Here is a 26,207-nt window from a genome sequence, read left to right as displayed (position 1 = left end):
ATTATGGTCAGTTTCCTACAATTCTGTACAGATCCATCCGTTCTGCTACAAATATTAGTTTTTTTTTTCCTCATTGTGCAGAAACACATTTGCTGGTTCAGTGCAACGATGACCCTTGGCTACACCCAGGGTGTAAAGTTTAGACAGCTTGAAATTCTAAAAGCTTTGAAAGAAAAAAAAAAAAAACACGAGTGCACTAAACATTTAGACAGCTGTCTGCGAAATGCTGTATTCAATCCGAGAAGTGGCGCCCATTCATCAGCTACATTCGTCTTTTATTGGAAACGAGTAAATGAGTAATGCGAAACATAAAAACAATTCCCAAAAATCATCACAGACCAAAAGACAATATGGAACTTCAGTACAGCAAGAAACAGGGAGTTTGCATGAAACACAGGAAGTGTTTGGACTGGTTTTGAAGAGCCACTATAGTGACACTCAAGAAAGAAAACATAGGAATGACAACCACAAACAAGAAAAGGACCATATTTACACATAAATACAAACAAAGACAAATTTATAAGATTGACATATACTAATATATAATTAATTTATTCTAGAGAATAAATATGTTTGCAGCTCCACTTTTTTGCCCGTTCAAAACAAACGATCTAGTCGATTTATATATATAAAAACAAAAATACTTACAAAATGTGAAATTCGAGTAATGGTTTAACTACAATGACTTACCGATGTTTCTCGAATCGTAACCCATTCATATTTAAACTACTCAAAGATGTAGCTTTATAAAAGCTGGAGAATTAAGTGGCTGAGATAGGCTTGCCCATATTACATAAAGAAATACTTTCGTTGGTTAATAATGTGAAAATCTATTTCTATTATTTAAAAAGACCCTGAAAACGCAAGTTATTAACATGTCAGTTAGATGAAAACACCCAAAATAATATGACGGTTACATAGGAAAACATAACGAGCACGATCCTTCATTTGGGAGTGGGAGAGCAGTGATCTGAGCAGCACTGTACCACTGTGTAGAAAAGCTTTAGTGTTGTTCAGTCTTAGTAGGAAAACCATACACATCAGATCAGGTGAGTGGTTGATCGGCTGAAGGTGTGGTACTTCCTCTCGAACGCAGACGACAGATTGACCATCGATGGCGAATGCACAGCCTGGAATAAATGAGAAAGAGAAGATGCATATGGAGTCGGGGGAAAAAAAAAAAAAAACCCACCACCATAATGTTTAGTATCAGCAAGTTTCTGGATGTTGAAATTCTTCAGGAAGTTAGACATCTGGTGCAGCTTGTTACGAAGAACCATATTGTGAAGCTGAAAGGAGCATGTCTCGGAGATGTACAGGGAGTTTTCTCCACTAGTCATGTCCAATTAACTCTAAGTAGTGTTCAGTGTGGGTGGAGGAACTGCAGGAAACTCCTTGAGGAAGTGACCATATCATCACACCACTTCCATTAATAGAGGAGTTCCTCAGGAGTTAGCATAGTAGAAAATAGTGGTGCTTCACACTTCACAATATGTATCTTTCTTGGTAAATCGGTTTAAACGTTTTAGCTCTTGCATGTAGAGTGAAATATTACAAAGGGAAGAATTTCAGGCTTCAAGGGAGAAGAGTAATGAACACGCAGTTAGTGAACGACATGTGGTACTACAAACTGAACATGTGGTGGCCTGAGAAAACATGGTGAAACGAACATTATAGAAGTTTTGAACAGGTGGTGTATAACAGGTGATACATTATACCTGCCATTAATTATAGCCTATAGCCATAAACTGTTTAAAACACACTATATGAACAAAAGTATTGGGACACCAGACCTTTCCTGCTGTGGTTCTTCTCCAAACTGATTCCACAATACTGGAGGCACACAATTGTATCGAATGGCTTTGCGGTATAATACAATTTTGCGTTCACTCGAACTTGAAAACCCAAACCTGTTCCAGCATGGCGATGCCCCTGTGCACAAAACGAGCTTCTTCAAGATCTTGAGTGGTCTGCTATAGAGCTCTGATCTCAACCCTACTGAACACCTCTGGGATGAATCGGAACGCTGACTGTACCCCAGGCCTCCTCACCACACCTACATCAGTACCTGCCTTTACTCACACCATTGTGGCTGAATGAACACGAGCGTCCACGAGAAATATTTTCCCAGATGAGTGGACGGCATTATGAGAGCAAATCCGGACTAAGTGTGGAATGTGAGTCTCAAAAAGCACATACCATACGCATGACTAGGTGTCCGCAAACTTTTGGCAATAGAGTGTGTGTCAAACTGGTTTCCTACTTACATGTAATGTTTAGAGAGAGATTTTTCAGTGAATTGTAAAAATAGATTGTGGAAGGAAGAGCGAACTGTGATGAAAAATAGGGTTAAACGTTTTATTAATTCGAATTCAGCCGCTGTGATATCTTCTCCCAAAGCACCACATCAGAAAATTAAGTGCACATATCTAAAAGTTATATCTTAAACAAAAATACACTTTTCAGATTTATGAATGGACATTGTATCAATCACTGCTCGAATTGGATGCTGATGCTGCATTCCTTCCTGCGATCTCGCATGGAAAGGTGAGCGTGAAAGAGAGGTTAAGCAGGAACATGAACCCAATTTATTCCCTTTACTCTTCCCCAGCCTGTTGCTATAACCACCAGTCAGAACCCATCACCCATGTGCACACAGACACACACACAGACACACACACACAGACACACACACACAGACACACACACACAGACACACACACACAGACACACACACACAGACACACACACACACAGACACACACACACACAGACACACACACACACAGACACACACACACACAGACACACACACACACAGACACACACACACACAGACACACACACACACACAGACACACACACACACACAGACACACACACACACAGACACACACACACACAGACACACACACACACACAGACACACACACACACTTTTCAGTCGAGCTTATGACACCCGAGAGAGTTAATAAAACCCAAGTTGACACTGCGCTTTCGTGCGAGATGATCAACGGCAAATCAAAATCCAGTTGCGTGAAAAGCCGAGTTTTGTTCGAATGAGTGATGACCGGCTGTACTGAGGGGGGGTGGGCAGGGGGATGACTAGTAGAATTGCTTTCTGATGACAGCACATGAAGCATCCAGACCATTTATTATGCATCACAGAATAACAAAGGCTACACGCGAGCTCAAATCTCAAACTCGCTATAAAGAACAGAAGTCACGCAAGTCAAGGTTTTAACCAGCTATTTTTCCGGTTCGAGTCCCATACTACAGGCTTATCACCTCGCGCTTTTCCGTTACGTCACGTGACGATGTTTAAAACACTAACAGGTTTTTTTTGTTTTTTTTCGGAATGGACAGTTCTAACAAAGCTTCCTTTACTGTGCCAGTCATATCGGTCTTTTACTTCACTTAGGGCTTCACTGAGCTAATGTTTTAAACTCCCTCACGGTGTACCAGTGCCCCTGCGTCTGATTATATACAAGCTCTCCTGAGGATTTCTCACATATTCTATTAGGTCTGATCCTGTTCAACTGCTATTTTAATCTTCTTAAGGTTTCAGTAATGAATTATTCTAGTCCTTGTTTAAGTACTTGAATACAAATGACTCGAAATGGCTGACAGAACATCACCAGATACAACAACCGCCAGTTGTTTGCAGAAACACAGTAGTGAGTCACTAAGTAGCGCTTTGCTTGTTTTGTGGTGCATAAATATCGAGTGATGCAATTAGATTAAATCCCGATTTAGGCCCAGCTGAAGTTAGCAGCACCTGGACTCTAACAGTACCCGACTTGACTTTGAACAATCAAAACACCCCTGAGGATGATGCAAGATGCGCAACTACAATCCTAGACCAGAGCGGCTGGGCGATTTTTCTGTTCGAAACGCGCCAATTCAATCGGATCGTTATTCGATTTGGCGAGTGCGAAGAAGAAAAACCACCAGACGCAAATCTCCAGGAATGAAACTGCGCATCTCTGACATAGCGAGTTAGTAGGTGCAACCCTTTTTCCCCCAGAGGTTAAACGTTAGTGAACGAGGGAGCCGGAAGTGTGCTGTGCTCACATCATATGCACACCTAGAGTAGAGTCTCTCTGCGGGGGGAACCAGGGAGTCGGCGCTGCTCCAAGGAAACCACAAGATCCCGGCATGGCCTCGCGCCCTGCAGAGCAGCCGGGCATGCTTTCTGTACGGGCACTTTGAGATGGGACTCTGAGGGTGCAGGCTGGTTAGTGTTCTCTGGGCCACATGGGCTACGTACACACACAGAGAGCCTGGGCCGAGGCGCATTGTCCAGAGAATTGGAGCGCTGCACTACAGCATTTTTACTACAGCCACTCAGACTGAACGTGGAGGCTGAGCGAGCCATCTGTACTTGTACACCGGCATGTGAACACACACACACACACACACACACACACACACACACACACACACATTAGCCTAGCACAGAACAGCAAAGTAGCAACTTTTTTTTTTTTTTTTACAGAAAAGTGTCTAAATGTTTGCAGTCCAGCTGTTGAAATAAATAAGGTTTGGCAAAGCATTTAGTCTGAAATAGAAATCCAGACAAAACAAAACCCCCCTAAAAAAAGGTACACAACATATTTAGCCTGAAAGGCTACACAGTGTTCCTTTAATTACTCTGAAAAAGACATAGAAAATGAAAAACAATGAAAACCAGAAGGACCCTACAGGCTAAATTGCTACAGTGACGATCCGAATGAAAACACCGAAGCGGTGAAATGGAACAAGTAGAACATCAGCTTCATTAGTTTCAGACCAGATGCAATGTCCTTAGCTTCCTTTCTTAAGTGCTACTTTACCAAATGACTTAAGAATACAGAATCGGATTTATATTCACCTGCCTTGGTAGTTGTACACATGACACCTGAATCACCAAATATCCTTGAAAAACAATTGAACATCTCGATCAGTCTGTTGAGGAAATGTTGCCTAGAGAATTGTCACGATATCAACGCATCAAATGAGCAGCAACACTTCCTGTGCAACCTGTGAACATTCTAGATCACTTCATGGTTGGATTCGTATTTACGCACGCCGTCCTCGACGTGTTTAACAGTGATGCATGCAGGGTTTCGCTCGTTTGTTTAAATGTATTGCGAAACAAATCAGCAGAACGTCTGGCAGCATAATTATAGCGTAAAGTACGATCCATATCGCGCATCCTCGCGTATATACACATTACTAAACTTTGGCTGAATCGCTTTCGTTATAGCTGCAGCTAATTGAAGAGCAAGTGTCTACGAAAGGGTGCTTGGTTTTAGATTATAACCCTGCGCGCGCGAGGCGAGATGACATTTTCTTCATAATATAGAGCAAGACATCGCCATAATTCGACAGATGTATTCATCAGAAGGAACATTTTGGTAATACAAACAGCTAAGACGTCCCGTTTACATTGCTGGCTACGTACTAAAGACTTTGTTATTCTCCTTTAAGAGGATAAACATTAGACAGGAATTTATTTAGCAAAATATACATCAATCTCAAAAACAATTAAGTACGAGCAACTGATCGGAGTGTATGTATGCATGTATAAATGTGTGCGTGTGTGTGTACATTATATTAATATATATATTCCAAAGAGCAATATAGACATGTGACGTCAGAGTTTGACCGATATGGGTTTTTCTCTGGCTGATGCCGAATCAGCGGCGGAGCTCGTCTGCGGTAAAGAGAACGCCGATTGGCTATCGAGCTTAGCGAATGAGCACAGGAGGAAAAAACGGAACTGACGAAAGCACAGACACTTGTCATTCTTGCACGTGTCCTTGCAACTTAGCAGACATGATCAATAAAAAAAGAAAATCTACACTAAACCGTTAGTAATGATTGCAGCAGGTGTAAACGCTGCATGCTTTACACACATTATCTATCTATCTATCTATCTATCTATCTATCTATCTATCTATCTATCTATCTATCTATCTATCTATCGATATGTTTATTTTATACACAGTGGTGTGAAAAAGTGTTTGCCCCCGTCCTGATTTTTATTTATTAATTATTATTCTTCTTCTGCATGCGTCACAACTTTTCAGAACATTGAACTCATTTAAATATTAGTGAAAGATGAGTAAACAAAACATGTGGTTTTTAAATGAAGGGGTTTTTTTTATTGAGGGAAAACAATATCCAAAACTGCATGGCCCCGTGTGAAAAAGTGTTTGCCCCCGTTAGAACTGTGGTTTATCACAGTTTATTGAATTTCTCTAGACACACCTGTTCACTATCAAGAAATCTCTGAAATTGGAGCTGCCTGACAAAGTGAAGTAGACCAATAGATCCTCAAAAGTTAGACATCATGTCGAGATCTAAAGAAATTCAGAAACACATGAGAAAGAAAGTAATTGAGATCTTTCAGTGTGGAAAAGGTTAAAAAAAAAAAAAACTTTTCTAAATTTTGAGACTCCAGCGAACCACAGTGAGAGCCATTATTGACAAATGAAGAACCTTCCTAGGAGTGGCTGGCCGACCAAAATTACCAAGAGCTTAGCGACGACTCATCCAAAAGGTCACAAAAATCTCCACAACTGCCGCCAGCTTCACTTGCCTCAGTTAAGGTTCATGTGTTCATGACGCCACCATAAGAGACTGGGAAAAAATGGTCTGCATGGTAGAGTTCCAAGACCCGAAACGCTGCTGAGCAAAAGGACAATGATCGAAAACACCCCAGCACGTCCACCTCTGATTGGCTGAAGAAAAAAAAAATGAAGACTTTGGAGTGGCCTAGTCAAAGTCCTGACCTGAATCCAATTGAGATGCTGTGGCATGACCTTAAAAAAGGCAGGTTCATGTTTGAAAACCACCCAATGTGGTTAAATTACAACAATTCTGCTTATATGAGTGGACCAAAATTCCTCCACAGCGCTGTAACAGACTCACTGCAAGTTATCCCAAACGCTTGATTGCAGTTGTTGCTGCTGAAGGTGGCCAGTTATTAGGTTCAGGGGGCAAACACTTTACCACAGGGCCATGTAGTTTTGGATTTTGTTTTCCTTCAATAATAAAAACCTTTATTTAAAAGCGGCATTTTGTGTTCACTTGTGTTATCTTTTACTAATATTTTAAATTTAAAACATACGCTTGCAAACAGTTAAAGTCTACTGAAGAAAAACAGCAACTCCGAACCCCAAAAAAAAACAACCACCAAACACAATCCACCAGTGTAAAACCCTAGAATGTGGGATGTGCTGTCAGGGTTTGGGTGTATTGAGGCTTAGGTCACGTCCACTCTATAATACGTTTTAATTTAAAAAGGCTCTCCAAAGTGGATAATTTCCGAAAAGCGGAAACAAAAATAAATAAACGCCAGGCAGAAAAGACGCAGTTCGAATCATCTTACTTAAGCGGTTTCATTATGGATGAGCAACATTTGGTTTTCACATTTATCTGGATTAGCGCCGACGTAGCCTTAGAGAGAGATAGCTAACGGTAGTAAAGTACGCCGAGCCAATCGAATGGTTGAGCACATTAATTCAGATAAAAAAAGAGTATATTAATATACTCTATTTAAAAGAAGTTTGTAGGGCACATTGTAAGTATTCACAAGCTTACAGTAAAACCAGTAGCCGTTGCTTAACGGCGAGATGTAGGGTTCAGTCCTTGCATCATGCGGAAAAGATATTCGAGTCTGACTGGTGACTATTTTCTCTCGACCTGTTTTAACTGTAAAGTGGCTGCTGGCGCGCAGCACGGTTATGTAACGCTTTCGCGGTGGACTTTATTTTGCTCGGTTTCGTCAGTGTTTCCACATGCCTGCGTGCTCCTCAACCTTAAAAGATCGTCGGAGCATGCTAATTGCACCGCTTAGTAACAGCAGCAGGAAAGATTCGGCCTTTAAAAAATTTGCTTATTTCAATTGCAATAACTGATCAATTTGACCAAACGTGCTCTAACTGTAACTGCCGCTGTAAGGAGTGTTTGGCTGACAGCCTCTGTGTGTTGAACAAGTGAATGTCCAGCCTAATTGAATTACGATGTTAATTGTGAAGGTAAACCTGCGACACAGTTAGGATCTGTACACTGAACTGGAACTGTAGGCCTCGGGGCTAAAACTAATTAAGGTTTTATAATCACTAGAACACAGTGCCCCAAACAAATACACTTTCTGCAGCAGCAGGCATTTCTGTGTATTTGGACGTCAGAATAATTCTTCATGCTCGTCACCTCTCCTAGGCTTGTTTGCAACACTAGAGTATAACCCAGTGATCAAAAACCCATACCTAGAAATCTAGTTTCTAACAGATTTGACCCGGTTCTGTTAGATCAGGCCTGGAACTGCATTAGGTAAAGAGGTAGATCTTCTGTAATATGGTGAATGGTTACTGGTACAAGTAAAGAGCAGTAATAAAAGAAAATGCAATAAAAACGTGTCTTTCTAAAAGTAAATATGGCATGTTTTTTCCTATAAATTTAACATGGAAAAAGGAGCTGGTGACAGAAACAGAAAGAAAAACAGAGACTCACGGCCAGTGTGGAGCTGCTAGACATTCGAGCCATATGATCAAAGCCTGTGCCAGGACTCTTGTCATCTGGGGTACTGTTGGCCATGAAAGCTCTCTGGATCACACGCTTAGGGGTTTTGGTGAAGGAGAATGCCCTGGTTACCTGCAAACCAATACAATTATTACTGCACTCAATAGATATATAATTATTGTTATTAAATTCCTGAAAAAAAAAGTTAAAATTATTTAAAATTAAACATGGTAATTCACTTAAAACTTCCCAAGTTTAACCCATTAATGTCAAATTATGTTTTACAAAAGTAAGCAAATAAGATGATAAATCTGACTTTTTACTCTTTAATGCGTAACCTTTAATGACTAATTCATGTCTTTAAACAGGTGGTTTTGTTTGGTAGAGATGCTTCACTCTGTACTTTCATATAAAACGTACTCCAGAAAGTTGAGTGACATTCCTCCTCTGAATCCAGGACAACATTCTCCCTCTCTCGGTCTTCAGTTAAATCATTTACATAAATAGGTGATTTAACCAATTGCAACAGAGACATGAGACAAGAAAATCAGACTCGCTGAACTATCGACCTTTTTTTTTTTTTTTTAAGGCCTCACATCTGGAATATGCTCAACCAGTTGATGGTCGATGCTATACAGACTAACCAATCAGTTCCAGAGCCTAGTTTTTAACTCTACCATTAAGGGAACGTGTGTGTGAGAGAGCGCATTACATACAACCCCCACCGTTCTATTCCCACCCCTACCTTCTTTGATGTCTTTTTGATGGCCCTGGAGGCTCGACTCAGCGTGCTGTCCATGTCCTTGGTGCTCACTTGAAGGGTGTCAGGATCGGTGCGCTGAATTAGGTCTTCCTGTTTTAAAATAGAATAAAATATAAAGTCATTCTGCAGGCGAAATGCAACGAGTGAGACGTCTTGGTCGGGAGAGAGCGCGAGAGGAAAACGAGAACACGGAAAGGAGGTGTGCATCGCCACCTTGTGGTGGAGCCGGTGTCTGTGGACTGGCAAGACAGACGTTCACCTGCAGGGCTTAGAGGTACTTGTTCTTTAATTATAAAGGCAAATATATACATCTGTCTGGCTGGAGCCAATTACACGTGCTGTTTGGCAGGTCTGGGCCTGCACTCATGCGTCAGAGCAAGAGACCTGTGGTGCTGTAGAATAGAGATAAAGCCATCTGCCTCTGAGGTGTAAAGTTCAAGCACAATTCCACTTCTAATTACATTAATCTGTCTTCCAGCCTAACCACGCCGGACAATCTAATAGGATTAACTGCCACCAAAAAGGCCCGCACATGCCACCTAATTTGTTGCTGTAATAAAACAAAGTGAGGCCTAATAAAATAAATAATTATGCTTGAGGCCTTTGTCTGCCTCCAGCTGAAGGGAGCCAAAGATTCCATGAGGGGGTGGGAGCACTCACCGCGTCAGCCCTGCATATGGTGTTTGCCACTTGTCGGCAGAGAGTCTTGAGCCAGGTCGACTTGAGTGTGTCTTCAGCAGCGAGCTGGAAGCTAAAGAGGAGGTTCTCCTGCTCGGTAGGAGGCCGCACGACCAAGGCAAAGGCATTCTGACAGTCTGTACATCCACACACCCACAAAAACAGAGACTGAGCTTAGAAAACACAAGCAGGGTCGGATTTGGCAAGCAGTTAAAAAGGTACAGTCGAGTTTTCGAAGCCGCGGCCTAAAACCTTACACACGAGCTGTATAGTGCAAGGGAGGAATGCGGAATTGACTCGGATCGTTTAAATTGGTTGATTTGATGGAGGTGGTATTATTTTTCCCTTTTTACACAGCCTGGGGTAACTATAGAAACAAGAGTGTTTCCACTGAGCAAATGTCTCGTGGGCCAGGCTTCCCCCAATAATATCAAGTGTTCAGAAAATCCAGCATTAGAAATAATATCTACAGTGAGGTGACTTGTTTTGAAGAAACCTCAGATTTAAAAACTAGTTAGGAAAGTGTAAAGAAAATACGGATCGCCCTCAATGTGAACACCTGGATTTACAAATTCTTTTTTTTTCCTTTTAGAAAAAGCTTCTTCGGGAAGGTGTCACTCAAATGCCTGGAGAGTGACTTGTTCAAAAAGCTTCTTTGCCGTCATTCTCTCAAAAAGATTCCGCTTGTAGAGTGTTACAAAAGCACAGCGAGTCGATCGCGGCTTCTGAAAGAGCGGGGGACTTTTTATTTTATTCATTTTTTCTTCTTTTCGAAGGTTTTTGCACACATACGATTAAGGGGCATGGAGCCTATCCTTAGACGGCTTTCACTGGGAAACTTCCACAAATTATGGTAACTAACAAATTAACAAACAGTTATTTTGAAACGTCAAGCGAGTGGAAGAGAATGTGTGTTTTGTCGGGATGTGTATTATATGGCTGTAGTTTGAACGGTGAGCTTACCCTCGGTGTCACGCAGGTCCAGCACCCTGCGGATCTGAGACAGGGGCATGAGGGTGATGTGCTTGAGCTGAGCAGGTGGCCGTGTCTGCCCCAGAGGACTCTTAAAGGTGCTGATCACCTTATGCCTCTTCCTGGCAATCTGGGGATGCGCACATACAAGCGATAAATTACCTTGTGCACGGGCTTAAGTCCAGACTCTATAGAGAGGGTGTATGTGCGTGCGCATGGAGTCTGTCGTGGGTGATTCATTGATCGGTGTTGTTCAGAAGCTAAACGCCCAGGCTCATTAGGTACCCTTTAATCCTACAGCATGGGGCCTGGGTAAGGGATGTGGTGTGATGTAGAGCAACAGATATAAATACAGAGGAATTCATCAATGAATAATTGAGCAGATGGAGCCCCAGAGCTCCCTTCTCTCATTAACAGGCTAGACCTAAAGCTGTGCAAACAGGACAGCCACAGTAGACAAGCCCCCCCTCCACCCCCACCAATCAAACGCAAACCCATGCTAATCAGAAAACGGGGAGTAGCCGAGTCAGCAAGCACAGACTGCACATGAATTAATTAGCCCCTCCCAACTCTCTCACCATGAAGTATATGTAATTGGGATAAGAAAAGAGCAGAGTGGGTGGAACGGGTCGTTGAGGGGAAGGGAGAGGAGGAGCTGACTCAATAGAGCACTGCGTAAAAGGTCAATAAACTTAAAGGATGTTATGTGGACGTAATAGTCATACGTGTGTCGGGTGAAGGGGGAAAGTCAGCAGGTTGGGAGTTAAAAAGCTATGCTCCGGTTAACAAGTCATTGAAAAGAATATCCATCAGGAAGCTGCTGAGGGAAGCACAGGACACGATACCGCATATAAAAACGGAAGAACAGATGGTTAAGGTGTACATTATAGGCTGTAAACGGCAGCCAAGGTTTTCCTCGTCTAGTCATTCTAAAAATATTGGCACACGAGGGGAAAATAGGATTTCATCACGCAAATTGTAGAACAACTTCACCGAAAATAAAGATACGTTTCTTAATGAGCGTGAGTGTGAACATGCCTCCAGGCAGTCGCTGAAGAGAAATAGAGTGACATGTTCGCCCCGGTCGCAGGGCTTGTCTCCTAGAGCAATGGTCTCCACTCTGTGCACCAGACTCCGATGAGAAGACAAAAGATTGGCCTGAAAAAAAAAAAAAAGAAAAAAGAAACACACACTACATGAACATTATTCTGGTAGCATCACCGAGCTCCTTCTGAAAATCAAAAAGAAAGCAAACAGGGACCTGCTTCCTGACAGCCTATTTCTTTCCTTTTCTTTTTTTTCTCTCTCTAATTCAAATTCTCTCCGATAGACCCCTAAAGAAATCTACATTAATATACTGCGCACAGAACCTCAAAAGGAAGAAAGGAGGCAAGATTATCAGGTTGCCTGCACGAGATGCAAAGCTTTTACAAATCCTGACTGGAAAAGAAAAACATAAAGGGAGCGTGCTGCTTAATTAAGTGAAATAAACAGTGATGCAAGCTCGGCTGAGCGGAGGATAGGCGCGACGCACCGCCACTGTTATTTAGAGATTAGCGGATCGTCACTACGAATAGAACTCGGGCGAGTAAACACGTAAGAAGAAACTTACGGGACAGCCATCCACTTCGTAAACCACATCGAAGATCTGCTTCTGGCCTTCTGTCTTTCTCTTGTCTTCGTTTATATGCCTGTTTTTTTTTTTTTTTTGGGGGGGGGGGGGGGGTGTCAGAGACACACATGGTTTTTAGCCATTGGAGAATGAGCAAGTGGTGAGAATAGGATCTAAAATGGAGTCGTTCAATTATTTAACTCACGTCATAACTTCTTTGAGGGACTCTATGGCCTTTTCCAGAGTGACTTTATCAGGATTATCATCCGAGGTATGCTTTTTAATATCTGAAATAGTTCAGTGTGACAAATAGGAAAAAAAGAAAAAGAGGTTATGGGGATGGATTTCCATAATCACACAAAGAGATACAGCCGGAATGTGGCCTCGGGTGTAGAATACAGAAGTATATCAACTATTTAGCATAGCACCTCTAATCAAAGCCTTTAAATACACATGGGAAATAAATAAATAAATCTAAGAAGGCTAGGCAACCACTTACAGAGAAGCATGTATGAGCCACTGAAGTAGTGCTGTGTGTGTGTGTGTGTGTGTGTGTGTGTGTGTGTTATGACTTACCATTGAGTAAGAGAGCTACACTGGGTAGTCTCTGAACAGGACGTATCATCAGTTCCACCAGCGTCTGCCGCCCGCACTCCGGTTTAGACTGATTGATCTACACGCAAGGAATTGATTTCTTTATTGCTCATTTAGACCAACATGGAAAACGGTCACATGTTTTTTTTCTCTCTCTCACTTCTCAATGTAATTAGCACTGTTGCACGCACGCACACATACACACAATACCTTCAGGAATGCGTGAAACCTGGGCTTCTGCTTCTCACACTTTACAATTGTTTCTTTGCTCATCTCAAAGAAGTTGACAAAAGGCGGGTAAGCTTTCACCAGCTCGCCGGACTGCGAAGACAAAGGGCGAGTGTTACGACAGAGGACCAGACAGCCGGTGTCGTCGATGTGACGACGCATGTAGATCAAAACTCCCCGACACTCACATATTTCAGAATGATGTCACCGACGCTCTTGTATTCCGACCAGTTCATCACCAACTCTTCCAGGTCCGCCTGTCCGGAAGACATTGATCAACGTTAACAGCCGCTCTGGATGAATCACCGGTCTTACACGCTCAATCACAAGTTCAAACAACTGAATGCCCACCTTTATCCTGGTGTGCACTTCATAAATGTCGGGGATGCTGCCAAAGATGGTTTTAATCTCCTCTTGCGCCAGGATAGGGCCTCCGACCTGGCCTTCTTTCTCCAGTGGATACTTGAAAAGCTGAAATCGCAGAGAGAGTGACTCAAATCCCTGAGGTCAACATGTCAGTGTTTAAAATTCATGTTTATTTTAGTTTCTTGGTGATAGTCGATCCGATCGTCATGGAGAGTGGATTTGTCATGTTCCGATGTTGTCATGGCAGCTGCTCCCGACACACACGGTTTGTGTTAATGTGTGTTTCTAAGAGTGAATGTGTGTGTTGGAAGAGGAGAGTGGGGGTGTTCGGCTGGCTCTGAGGGGCACAGGTGCTTGGATGTAGAATAGGCTCTGCTGCCCACTGTAACACGAATCTAATTCGTTTTCTCCCCCACTGGTTTGGAGCACTGGTACAACCTGATAAGGCCACAGACAGGCACTGTGGATTGTTACTGCGAGCGTGTGTGTGTGTGTGTGTGTGCGCGCGTGTGTGTGTGTGTGTGAGAGAGAGGAAAGAGATGAGAGACCTGCAGGACTGTAGCCAGGATATCCACGTAGTTGCTTTCAGTCTGGTACAGTTCCTTGGACACCTGCCATCTTGCCGACTGCTTGGCCAGGACAGGTGTGGAGCTTCTGGAGGGTCTGGAGTTCTCTGAAACGCGTGGGCAGGCACACAGGTGAGCAGTGAGATAATCTCTCCCGACACAATTGTCTCTCACTTTGGAGTCTCCTCAAATATATTCAGGTTCTGCAACCACATTTACCCTTACGGAGGAACAGTCGAACCCTCAGACGCCAAAGTGAAGGCCTGGAATTGGCTTGTGTACTGCAGGCGAACATGTTAAATGTGACAAATACTTAATATCAAGGCCATGCTTTTCACAGTTCTGCAGTGCTGCAGTGCTGGGAGTCCACAGGAAGCCTCAAGTTAAACCGGATGACTTTTTCAGTACTTTTTTAGCAGTGAACGTGTAACAAACAGACCTAGCTCTGACTTCACCTGATGACCCGCACACGCCTCCTGACTCTTGGGAGGAGTTGAACGAAAGCTGTATGTGTTCGGGGTGTGCGTCCTGCTCTGTGGCTTGCTGCGGTGTGCTGGTACAGTGAAAGAGCCTTTCTCTGCCCGTCCTACTCGTCCTCCTCCTCGCCTGCTCCCTCTCACTCCTCCTCTTCGCAGCCTTCTTCTGTCTACGCCTGCCTTCCACGCTACGCCCTGTAACAATAAACCAGCCCTCACACGCTCACCCTGAGCCTACACTGCTTCTCTTTCACACACCAGACGGGCTGTCGGAACAAATTCGCCTGTGTGAACACTATTCCAATTTCTATATTTATGTACTCAAACGTCACATGTCTGACTAGAAGTCATTCCAGTGAAACGCAGTTAAATATAGCGTGCATAAGCAAATAACTTTGTTTAGTGAATTTTATTTTTTTTTTTTTGGGGGGGGGGGGGGGGATATTTATAAAAGGCACAGTACACAATATTCACAGTTCCTACACGTTTGTCATTTCAAAATTAAATACTTTTCCCAGACTCAATTTATGCAGACTGTATTTAGCATCTGAAATACGGGGGCGCTGTACCGTCATGGCAACTGCCTCACAAGGCAACAACCGATCAGAGCCAAAAGCACCTTCCGGCCATGTCCACACTAATACAGTTTCGTTTGGAAATGTATTATATTTTTTTCGTCTCACTTTTTTCTCTCTCTCCAATTTGGCCTTCCGTTCACACCGAGATGAAAACGTAGCTTTTCGAAATCGTGCATCACGTTTTGCTCATGCGCTTTTAGACGTTTCAGGAACTTGTGTGGACACAGAGCGTTTTCGAAACAAAAAAATTTATCCGGATTAGTGTCTTATAATTTTTATATATGAAACACGAATTTATTTATTTTTTTTACAAATTCTTAATTTTATATATTTTTTTTATATTTTCATACTAATCCCGATTTGGAAATTATATTCCATACTTTTTCCATACTTCTCCGAACTGCGTAAGGAATCCTGTATAGTGCAGTGTTATGTGCTTCCACAAAAAAAAAGTGAAAAAGACGCCGTTTAGGATTTAAACTCAGAGGGCAAACTGGGAGTAAATCAATACCAGTGCATCCAAAATATTAAAAAATGTAAATTAAACCTTTAAAGTAACAGATTTATTCCTCCCTCAGTCACACAACTGCACTCCGCTTAAAGCCCTTTTCTTAATCAGAATCTTTTCTAAAGCTCCAGCAGGGACACAGAAGTCATTAGAATCACTGGAGAGACTAAGCTACAATCATCTCATAGCCCTGCATGACTCCATCCTAAACCCTTAACCTGTGCACCAGACCTAATGAGCCCGTGTGGTTGAGGTTCTCTCTTTCTCCCAGTCTCACCTGTCAAGCCCTTGCACGTGTCTGGAGTGTTGGAGATGTCCAGCAGAGAGCCCATGGAGAGCGAGTGCTCGGCCGAGGGTCTCTTACGAGGAGGGAAGGGTGAGATCTCGGTCTCCTTAGTGAGTTGGGCCAGAGTGTCACGCAGACGCCGCCGTTTCCGATTACTGGTGGGCGTCGTGAGAGAAAGCAGGGACACGGCCTTCTTCATCGCCGGGCTGTCCGACTGGGTGACGAAACCAAGATTTTGGAGAACATTTTGACTAATGTTTTCGAAATCATTCTATTTGGCAATGTTTAACATTCAGAGGAAGTGGTGGAACCATGGACCAACTATTGTAATTACAATAAAACATTACCTTCTCATACGAATACATCGATTCTCCAGCACGAGCATCCATCTGGATACTGCCCCAAAACCACTGAGTAAGAGTGTAAAAGTAGAAAATAAGCAGACAAAACAAAAACTAAAAACAGATTAGACAGTTCAAGCCCACTTTGTTCAACCCACTTACACACAACATAACCACCTGTAATTTTCACCCAAAAAAAAAAAACCCACATCTGCCATCTTCAGATTACAGAATTCATTCTGTTGCTCAGGATGTGCCGTCAGAACCGGAGGGTAAAATGTCCTCACCTCCTGTTTTACAACGTACAGCCTCTTGGATGGCACAAAGGGCAGCTCTTTGATAGAGTTCTCCTCCACCACCAGGTGAGTGCATTTCTCATCTCCGACCTCCAGAAAGCGGCCACCTGGAGCGCACGACATGTTCGCAAATTGTCGTTATATCTTACAAGCCCGGTCAAATCCTTTTCTTTAAGCGTTAAGTGCACAGAGCAGTGCTCATAACCTTATCTGATGATAAGAATCCTAAATCTACCCCAAAAAATCAGCACTGTACATCAGCAGGCCATTCATTTAACCCTCTTTGGATTACGCCTTAACTGAAACATGCAGCAGAGCGAAGGCACATTAACAGATCATAACAAAAAAAAAAATGAAATAAAAACAAATAGACCCCACTAGTTTATGTGAAGTGCTGAAAGAAAAAAAGAAAAAAATTAGTTCTGCTTTTATCGAACACAGCATTCGGCATCACATAGTTCAAATAAACGAAGCGGGGGGTGGGGGGTGAATAAAGAAATAAAAAGTCCTGCGACGGAAAAAACTGCTTTTGTAGTTTGTCAGCAGCAGCTGTCGAAGGAGATATAAAAAATGATTCTCCCGTACCGTGCTTCAGCGTCCTTTCCTCCATATTGCTTTTTTCCTCCTCAGAGAATCCCAAAAAGCTCAGAACGCAGTCCTGAAACGGCGGCACTTTGAAGGCCATACGGAACTCCTCGTCGCCCGCGTGGAAATTGCTGCAAGCAGAAGGTTGGCATCAGCCCCCTCTCAGCGCAAATAACAACCTGGCATCGAAACATATGCTCTCGAAAGGTACGCCGTTCGTACGTTTTTAAACTGATTTTAATGAATCTCTGGAGAACTGAAAGCATAAGGTATAATGTTCTGTCTACGAAGAGCATCCATATAGCCATCGAATGGAAGCCCCCCCAGCTCCCCCATGAAGAAAGCGTGACAATTGATTTCTAAAGCACAAACATCAATCCTGTTTATTAATGTTTATTCATATTCACACACACTTACACGTTATCCTTCTGCTCCCAGGCCTTATGGATCCAGTCAGGAGTTAGAATGGGTGTTCCCATACATACAGCCAACTACACAGGAAGTAAAGAAAAAAAAAAAAAAGCAGAAAGGTTGCACAAAATCAGCCACGCATTATGCATATCTACCTAATGCACGACGCAGCTTAATTAAGTAGAGGGGTTTTTTTTTTTTTGTCAAGAGTGATTAATAAGTGCACCCTTAATCAGACACTCTCCTAAACACAATTTATAACTACACAGTCACAGAGGATGGATTTGCATCACATCTGGAGCTTCGAGGAAAACAACTGCAATGATGACGACAAACCTCGATTACCAGTACTGCACACGTGTGTTTGGGTAACTCTTCTATAATCAATGATTATAGTGTAGCTCTTTAGACATTTCCAATACAATTCATGACTGCCAGGGAACCACATGCCAACACAAAAAAAAAAAAAATAATAAAATCCGAAAATGTATTCGACGAGCAGCCCTAAGCATTTCTGCACACAGCGCATAGGAAAATGAATAAAATGCGTTTTTTTAAAAACAGCCCACTTGCAAGTTCCCCCGTCAATCACAAAAAACCTTGACGACACCTTTGAGCGCGACCGAGCACAGAGCTGACTCCCGGCCAGGCCTTCGGCGGAAAAGAGGATGGGAGATTGAAAAAGTGAAGTGAACCCGAGTGAATCAATAAAAACCAAGGGCTCTATATTTCGCCGAGTCTCTCAGGGAGGACGGAGCTATGCTTTATGTGGACTTTAGAACAGGGGCTTATTGGCTACATGCGAGCACTCCGAAGGTGTTTGATCAGGCCAGATCTTCCTCGCGCGGGAAACAACTTTTTCGCCGCGACACTCTTTGCTCTGCCGAGCGCTCGATACAGTCTTTAGCTTCCGCACTCAATAAGAGATAAGCAAATGTGAATAAATTGGTTGCCATGGGAACAGGGAGAGAAGCAATTTCCTGTCCTAGACAACCAAAACACCAGGAGGGGAGAAAAAAAGAAAAGAAAAAAAGAAAAAAAAAAAAAGAGAGAAAAACATCTTCAATATAAATATATCTCAAGTTCAACTGTTTAACGTTCACAGTCCGGCTTCTTGGGGTCTAATACAAAAATATTCAAACATATCGTCTGTCCAGAGAACAGACAGCTCTGTTTTGGTCAAAGTGCAATTACAATCCCTTTGTACTTTCAAATAAAATGGCTCTTTTTTGCTCGTTTAAATATGAAGGACCTTCATACAAACAATTAAAGCAAATGGTGGAATACGTCAATAATCAATTTCCGCATATTTATAACAATTCTACATTTACACGTAAGTAACAGTGGAACTGTCGAACTCGTATTTGTGTCCGTTTCTAGAACATGATCTGCACCCCCCGTGTCAGTAAATCCTTCCGCCGTGACCGAGATAAGCTCCTTTCTCCCTCAGCAACACTGTGGAGCAGTGAATCTTTTGACCATTACTCCAGAAAGAGGCTTTTTTCAGTGTTTGTCTGTTGAAATATTACTGCAGCCGATGAACAGTAGTAGACGTTTTTTTCACATACATGTACTTTAACTTCACTACACGTCGAATGTCAAATACATGACTTATTTGCGTGATCATTTTGCTAGACATCAATCGGTGTTTAACACGTTAATATAGTTCTATTAATAGACGGGTGTGCTGAGAGCAAACAGAGTTTGTTTAAATGATAGTAACATTACAGCCATAATAAAAAGCATAGTACTTTTGGATACTTAAGTACATTTGAATGCAAAAACCTTTGTACTTTTACTGGAGTAATATTTTACCTCATGTATCTTGACTTCTATTAAAGGCAGGGGGTTTGTTGTTTGAACGTGTTAATAACTACAAGCTAGAGGTGTTTATTTGTATAAATGTCTGTTAGCTTAGTCAACCATTTACAGTTGCTATCAAATGCTGTGGAAACGAGACGGTCCTGGCAACGTTGAAATGTGGTCGACACTGGCTGTGCTGCGCAGCCGATTGCGGCCTGGAAAGATCTAGGACTTGCCTTGTAAATATTAAATCGTAATGAAGCTCCAAACTGAAATGAGCTGCTGCATTCCAACTCGCACACTGAGTATTTAAAAAACTCATACAATAAACCCACGGCTCGCCCGCACTTCCCAACAAAATGTGTGATGTCCTGCCCAAACACGAACCCTGTATTTCTCGCCGTGAGTGGAGTGGGCAATGAGGTGGGTGACTTTAGCACTGAAGTCCTTGCGGATGGTGCCGCCCATATGATGCACCAGGTTAACCAGGTTTACCTGCGAAAACGATGGATATATGAGGTCAGGTGGAAAATGCTAAATCTCAGGCGACAGTAACAATATCTGGATCAGCTGCTAGTCCGCAGAAACTCACCACTTCCTCTTTCTTGCGGAATCCAGTGAAACAGAGGGATAAATTCAGCATGGTGGTGGAGTACAGCGGGCGGGACGAGAAGGGCAGCGGCTACAGGATAAGACAGAGACAGGGTATTTTAGAGTTATTAGCAAAGCCCTGAGAAACAAACCAGGAAGACATAATAGAGAAATAATATATGAATAAACGTGTTTTAGTTATAAAGCCAACACATTTCCTTCTGATTATCCCATGCACGTAGCAGTTACACTACAACAATAGATAAAGGTAGGAAGAGGAGTAGACTTTAGAGGTGTGAACCTTAGACTGAGCGCAAGAGTCAGCATTTCAGTCTGTTCTAAAGCAAAGGAAATGTGAATTCAGGCCGTGTTAGCATCACTGTCACTGCCGGCGTTTTTGTCAGCATTTGCAGGGGTGTAACGGAGGACCGCTTTGCTTTCTTGCTCCATCAGAACGGAGCTGGCGCTCGTGCGTGCGCCGTACAGGTGCTGCGGCACGCGCCGATAACCACAGCGCGTTTCAGAGTCTTTATACTAACACTTAAAAGCTGCTTAGGAATCAATTTGTCTTTGAGAGAGAACTTCACACCGTCAGATTTGCATTTAGTCTCTATGGGTAGAAGTTGAATCGTGGCTTTGGAAAGCTGGAAACGCAACATTTTCACTGCTTTAAGTGAAAAATATAAACGGGGCCTCAAGGTATTAAATACATGTCACATGCATGAGTGAGTCGCTGATCGCTCGTGTGTGGGTGTGGGTGTGTGTGTGTGTGTGTGTGTGCACGTACACACTCATCCTCACCTCTCCTTTTCCAGCACAATGCAGTACCACTGGGGGGCCCAAAATGCGGTTGTCATTTTTGTATAAATAGCTGTAGTCAGGAGACTGGAAGTCCTTCAGTACAAAGACTGTCTCGTACTCAGCGTTTTCTCCATCCCCAAACTCTCTGACATTGTCTGTCTTTATACAGGGGACGTTTATATCCTAATGGGGGACGTGAAAAAGAGACACAGTCAAATATGCGTGTTTTTTTTGTTGTTTTTTTTATATATATATTTTTAAGTAAATGATACCAAACAAAGAATACTGCAATCAATAACACACAATATTCTGATGGGCGCTGCTTCGCTGAAAGAAAATTTAAAGGGGGGGGGGGGGGAGAGAGCTTGAAACTCGTTGCCCATTGAAAAATGTGTTGCTCAAAAGGAATTAAAAAAAAAAATAGGAGAAAATCAAGTAGGAATGCAATAAAGCAGTCTGCATTTCACGGCAGACTGAAACGGAAAAAAAGCTTCATCTCGGACTTTAATACTAAACAGCATTCCAGCGAAGCAGCAGGAACAATTTCAAAAAGACGAGAAACACACACAAGGGCAGTGCTTCTTGTGTTTACTCAAGGATGGCCCTCTGCATGATGAAATGCAGAAAAGGTTTGGTTTGCAAGAAGCTCGCGCTGAGGAACAAACCCCTGAAGAAAATGGGCCTTTTACCGAGCTACATTTCTCTCACACTAAAAGCATGTTAGTGAATTCCAAGTATTCTGTGACTCACCCTGCTTGAGTATGTAAGAGGGAATGAAAAGAAAACAGAAAGGTGAAGAAGAAAAATAAATAAATACCCTCAGTAGATTAAAAACACCGGTGTGGATTAATCATTACCCAGATTAGCAGACGGATGACAAAAGACATAAAACACCACATTAGAGATCAAGACTGATTTAGTTCACCACGTTGTGTTAAAAGTGAAAATTTCAGCAGGGAGTGTCCCAGCAGTGTCCGTTACATTACTCATGCAGCCAAACCCTCCGGGACGAACTCGTGCATGCAAAGAGCCTCCCCGTCTCCGAGACGTACCATGTTGACTAAAGATTTTATTAATTTCTCGCCCGACTCTGAGCTCGGGTCACCTTCTTTAATCTTGACCACCGGGACTTCCATTACTCGGATGGCCTGGGAAAAAATAAAAAAAATGAGTGTTCAAACATCAACCTGGGCCTTACAAATTCAGCCCGATATCCACACGAGCCGGAAGGAAAGAACTTCTAACAAATGTCAACCCAAGTCCGAGAAGAAAAGTTCTCCGAATTCAAAGTGCGTGGCGAGTGGTCGATTCGCTCAGCTGCTGCTGGGTTTTTTTTGTGCTTCTGATTAAGCTGTGTGAATGTGCCCCAACTGCAGAGTGGGAGCAGGACCTGAGCATTTCAAAGAACCTGGCCATCTGACAGCCCTCTCATGCATTCTCAAGGGCAAAAAGAGGAGGATTTCTGGACCGGCGAGTTGACATCAATTTAAAAACGTCACCTGCTCGTCTGCCCACTACCCAACTACAAATACTTGGATGGAGAGAAGGAACATTTAAACCTCACCCCAGGGACATCACCGTACAAGTCTAAAACAAACGGCTGATGAGAAATTTGAAACTCGCCACTCGCATTCTTCGATGTTCCCACTCCCTGAATCTAAAACGTAGTGTAGGACTCCAAAACCGAGAGCAAAACGCAATCGTCCGCTTTGTGTCGAGAGATAGAAGAAAGAGAAAAAAAAACGCTCATCATAATCACCCACGTGATAAAGCAACAGCAGCAGCGATGTCAAAATAGGTTCATTTATTCCTAAAGACGACGAAGAGTTGTTCATATGTTGCGCTTTGAGGGTTTACAACAAGGGTTGTGCGATTAAAAAATAAATAAAAACATCATGTCCTGATCGCTGTAGATCCATCATATGTACGTATTATCAATTTTGGCAAAATAAATAAATAAAGATTATATATATTTCATGATAAGATGATTCAGGATATCATGCAGTATACATTGTAATAAACTGCTGGCGAAACTGAAATGCAGCCTTACAATGGGGAAAACGGCTCTGATTGTATTTTTCAAGGCCCGAAATACGTAATTTAGTGTGTGTGTATGTATATATATATATATATATATTTATAACACACATATATACATACACACGATAACAATTTATCAGTGAAGCGTGTCTGTAAAAGCTCCTATGCTCATCTCATGCTATCGTTATCATATTACCCAGTGTTTCTTTTCAATCAAATTAGGACACAACCTGCTCATTTTGACGAGTCGAGACGTTTCGCTAATAAATGTGATCCACTGACTCACACTTCCTATTACAAGGTGAGCTCATGAAAAGAAAAAAAAAAAAAAAAAAAAAAAAAAACACCTTTATGATTTATTTCATAAAATGAAGATAAACAGGAGACGGTGTTCAAACAACCCGAGATCGAGCACGTTTAAAAGCCCGGAGACTCGACGACAAGACGGCCGTTGTCAGACGCTAATTGTTTAAAGGAGGTGCAGGAGGAAAATGTCAACATTTAAAGTGTATAACATTTAGCTCCTGACAGCAGGCTCATTTCGAATGGAAATTGGCCCCGGCACCTAAATGCAAACACGGCGAACAGATTTACCCACTTAACGTTAGGAATCGCGGCTACTTTATCAAAGTGTGCTTCGAATTCAACACGTGGGGTTAAAAAAAAAAAAAAAAGAAAGAAAGAAAGAAAGAAAGAAAGAAAAACCCACGCAACGCAAACTGCTCTCTTAACGGCTCCACGCTCGGAGAACTAAACGGATTCGCTGGGAGCCGCCTGCATCCGTTCGCTAGCATTAAAAGTCAACTAAGTAACGGGAAACAACCCGATGTTTCCCGGATGCAGGAAGATAAACAAGTCGTCGTTATGTTCCTGACTCGGGGTAAACCGGAAAACGGCTATTAATTGCTGACACTGAGGCGCATGACACCATGTGGAAAGAAACCCGGAACCCCGGACACAAGTGTTGCACGGAAAACAGGAAACGCCGTGTGCGCTGATCTGTCCGTGAGATAAAACAGCCAAATCTCCTGCGGGCAAAAAAAAGAACCTGATAGCAGAAGAGAAGTGGATTTTTTTTTTTTTTTTTGGGTTAACTGCTTTCCCACTGCATGTACACCAAATGTCAGAAAAAAAAAATCTAACCATTTTTTAGACGTTCAGATCAAATTCTGCTGTTAAATGCCATGTTTTCGTTCAGCGGTTATGATGGTTTGATAATATACACATTACATTTAGAGCTGTGTATTGTGCCATGGCTTCGTTTTAGACTATTATTAATTGTTTTGGTTTTTTTTGTTGTTTTTCTTTTATGTCACTATCAATTTCTTCTGTCAATATCTACCATATTGTATATACATAGATGCATATATTTTCAAATATTTTCTATAGTTTACATTTTGTAGTCATCTATTCTTCCTTTTTGTTTTTTTGTTTTTATTTTTATCCTTAATTCCATTCCTTTCCATGCTTGAATGCCGGACAGACGTAAAAAGCATTTCACTGCATGTCGTACTCTGTATGTATGTGACGCATAAAATTCGATTTAAATAGCGTGTTTGTTTTTTTTATTTGAAGATAGTTGGCATATGGCTACCTGGTGCCTTGCTTTGTCATATGTATCCAACACTTTTCCATTTAGACGGCGATACAATTAGATTTTTTTTTTTTTTACCTCAATCGCCTTTTCAAGTGCTGCGTCTCCGCCCGCATCCTTCACAAGCACAACCCTGGTCTTCACTTGACGCAGGATTTCTGAAAGACATTTTAAAAGCCCGGCGGCACAGTCAGCCTCCGAGGAAATACAAAAGCTGTCATAGAGAACATAAAAAAAAATCATAAATAAATAAATAAATAAAAAGACAGCCAGTCCCTTTTGCAATATCTAAAAGAAATGACAGCATGCCAAAAGAAATGATGATTCATATAGACGGTGGAGAGCAAAGGGCCTTGTTTGTTTACCCTCTGCGTCGTCCGAGGTCAGGCCGAAGAACGTCTGCTCCTTGGAGGACTCCGCCATCCTGGAGTCAAAGACGGACGAGTCCACCAGCAGGCTACGCATCGTCCCGAACGTGCTGTCTGCCATGGTGTCACCACCGGATTCTAAAAAAAAAAAAAAAAGAATAAAACACATTCACAACAACTTGTGTAGTTTGTATCTGTTATCACCGTATTTATTATCACCGTCTCTTATTAGAGCAGTCTCACAGCTCCAGGGGCACTGGTTTGATCCTGGACCCTCTCCTGTCTGGAGTGTCTTCAGGGTTCTCACGTGTCTCCAAAACGTGTCTACACTCAGAACAGTGGCTGGGCTGGGAAATATGTGATGCACTGGTGTCGCATTAATTGCATTCCTGCTTCAGCTCAGAGTTCCCAGTACAGGCACTAGATCCCCAGTGGTTAAGATACTGAACCACCACTAAGCTGCACCTGCCGGGCCCTTAAGCAAGGCCCCTAACCCCTTAATTGTATGAATGGATGGATATCGGAAGCTGCTGAATGTCCTAAAAGTATAAGGTTTTTATAGAGATGTTGGTCGTGATGTTCATAATAATATAAGAAGCTGAAGAAAGAGACAAAGCACAATTAAAGAGGTGACAATGATTCCTACTTTCTGGACATCTGAGAGATGTAATGCAAAACCACACAAGAAACCGTTTTGAGCGGATTCTCTTCTAATAATGAGTCGGTCCATGAAGGTGTATATTTTCAGTCCATGAACGTTTTGGTAAACACAAATAAATATATAAGCGCTTATAAACTCTGACAGCTTTTTGGAAGGTGAAAACGTGGAGCCTGTGCTCAAGTGTCCAGCAGGTTAAACAAACCAATAAGGTCATTTTGGAGTTTCAACACAACATGGTAGATCTTACCGAAGAGCTCAGGTGCACGCAGATGTCCTCAGACTTCTCCCGGCTGGTTGTCCCGCTAAGCTAAACAGATTAGCAACACAGCACACCTGCTAGTTTAGACCCTGGTGCTAAACTTACCGATCGCAAAGTTATTGCTAAATAATATATATTTAAAAAACGCGGCTCTTATTCCGTTTCAGGTCCGTGGAAAACGTTAACTTTAAGAAAACCGCTACTATTATAAAACGAGTCGAAACTACATTTTATTTAAGACATTTGGAAGTCGCACCGCTTCCAGCTCCCTCTGTGCCGAATTCAAACCGCGGAGCGAGCCCGGGAGCCGCGCGCTCAT

The 26,207-nt window shown here is 42.4% G+C and overlaps 1 protein-coding gene across 8 annotated transcripts; it reads right to left on the bottom strand.

The window, feature by feature from the left end:
• Positions 1-258: 258 nt before the first annotated feature.
• ect2 (epithelial cell transforming 2) lies at positions 259-26,201 on the bottom strand. 8 transcript variants are annotated; one of them, XM_083558449.1, is made up of 27 exons: positions 25,877-26,201; positions 24,966-25,106; positions 24,679-24,758; positions 22,019-22,114; positions 20,967-21,149; positions 20,167-20,256; positions 19,962-20,069; positions 17,778-17,851; positions 17,361-17,491; positions 16,767-16,882; positions 16,486-16,548; positions 16,130-16,352; positions 14,746-14,961; positions 14,273-14,397; positions 13,710-13,829; positions 13,547-13,615; positions 13,341-13,451; positions 13,113-13,209; positions 12,742-12,823; positions 12,537-12,615; positions 11,963-12,082; positions 10,916-11,054; positions 9,935-10,089; positions 9,257-9,364; positions 8,503-8,643; positions 4,075-4,378; positions 259-1,130 (listed from the first exon to the last, which is right to left on the bottom strand). In XM_083558449.1, exons 2-26 carry the CDS (start codon positions 25,087-25,089, stop codon positions 4,088-4,090), a joined length of 3,141 nt encoding a protein of 1,046 aa, XP_083414575.1. In that variant the 5' UTR covers positions 25,090-25,106; positions 25,877-26,201; the 3' UTR covers positions 259-1,130; positions 4,075-4,087. The 8 variants fall into 8 exon arrangements, with proteins under 8 accessions (XP_083414575.1, XP_083414574.1, XP_083414576.1 ...); XM_083558448.1 differs by having other exon boundaries at positions 4,088-4,378; positions 25,877-26,200; XM_083558450.1 differs by lacking the exon at positions 22,019-22,114 and having other exon boundaries at positions 4,088-4,378.
• Between the last annotated feature and the right edge of the window lie 6 nt (positions 26,202-26,207).

The sequence above is a fragment of the Silurus aristotelis genome (genome assembly GCF_946808225.1).
Source record: "Silurus aristotelis genome assembly, chromosome: 13".
NCBI lineage: Eukaryota > Metazoa > Chordata > Actinopteri > Siluriformes > Siluridae > Silurus > Silurus aristotelis.
The sequence above is the reverse complement of the archived record's forward strand: the minus strand, read 5'-3'. Positions and strand labels throughout refer to the sequence as shown.

Excerpts from the sequence above, each read along its gene's own strand:
- ect2 (XM_083558449.1), bottom strand. The coding sequence starts at position 25,089 with ATGGCAGACAGCACGTTCGGGACGATGCGTAGCCTGCTGGTGGACTCG. Across the intron at positions 24,759-24,965 it reads GACCTCGGACGACGCAGAGG|AAATCCTGCGTCAAGTGAAG; the intron begins GTAAACAAACAA and ends AATGTCTTTCAG. Across the intron at positions 21,150-22,018 it reads TAAAATCTTTAGTCAACATG|GATATAAACGTCCCCTGTAT; the intron begins GTACGTCTCGGA and ends GTCCCCCATTAG.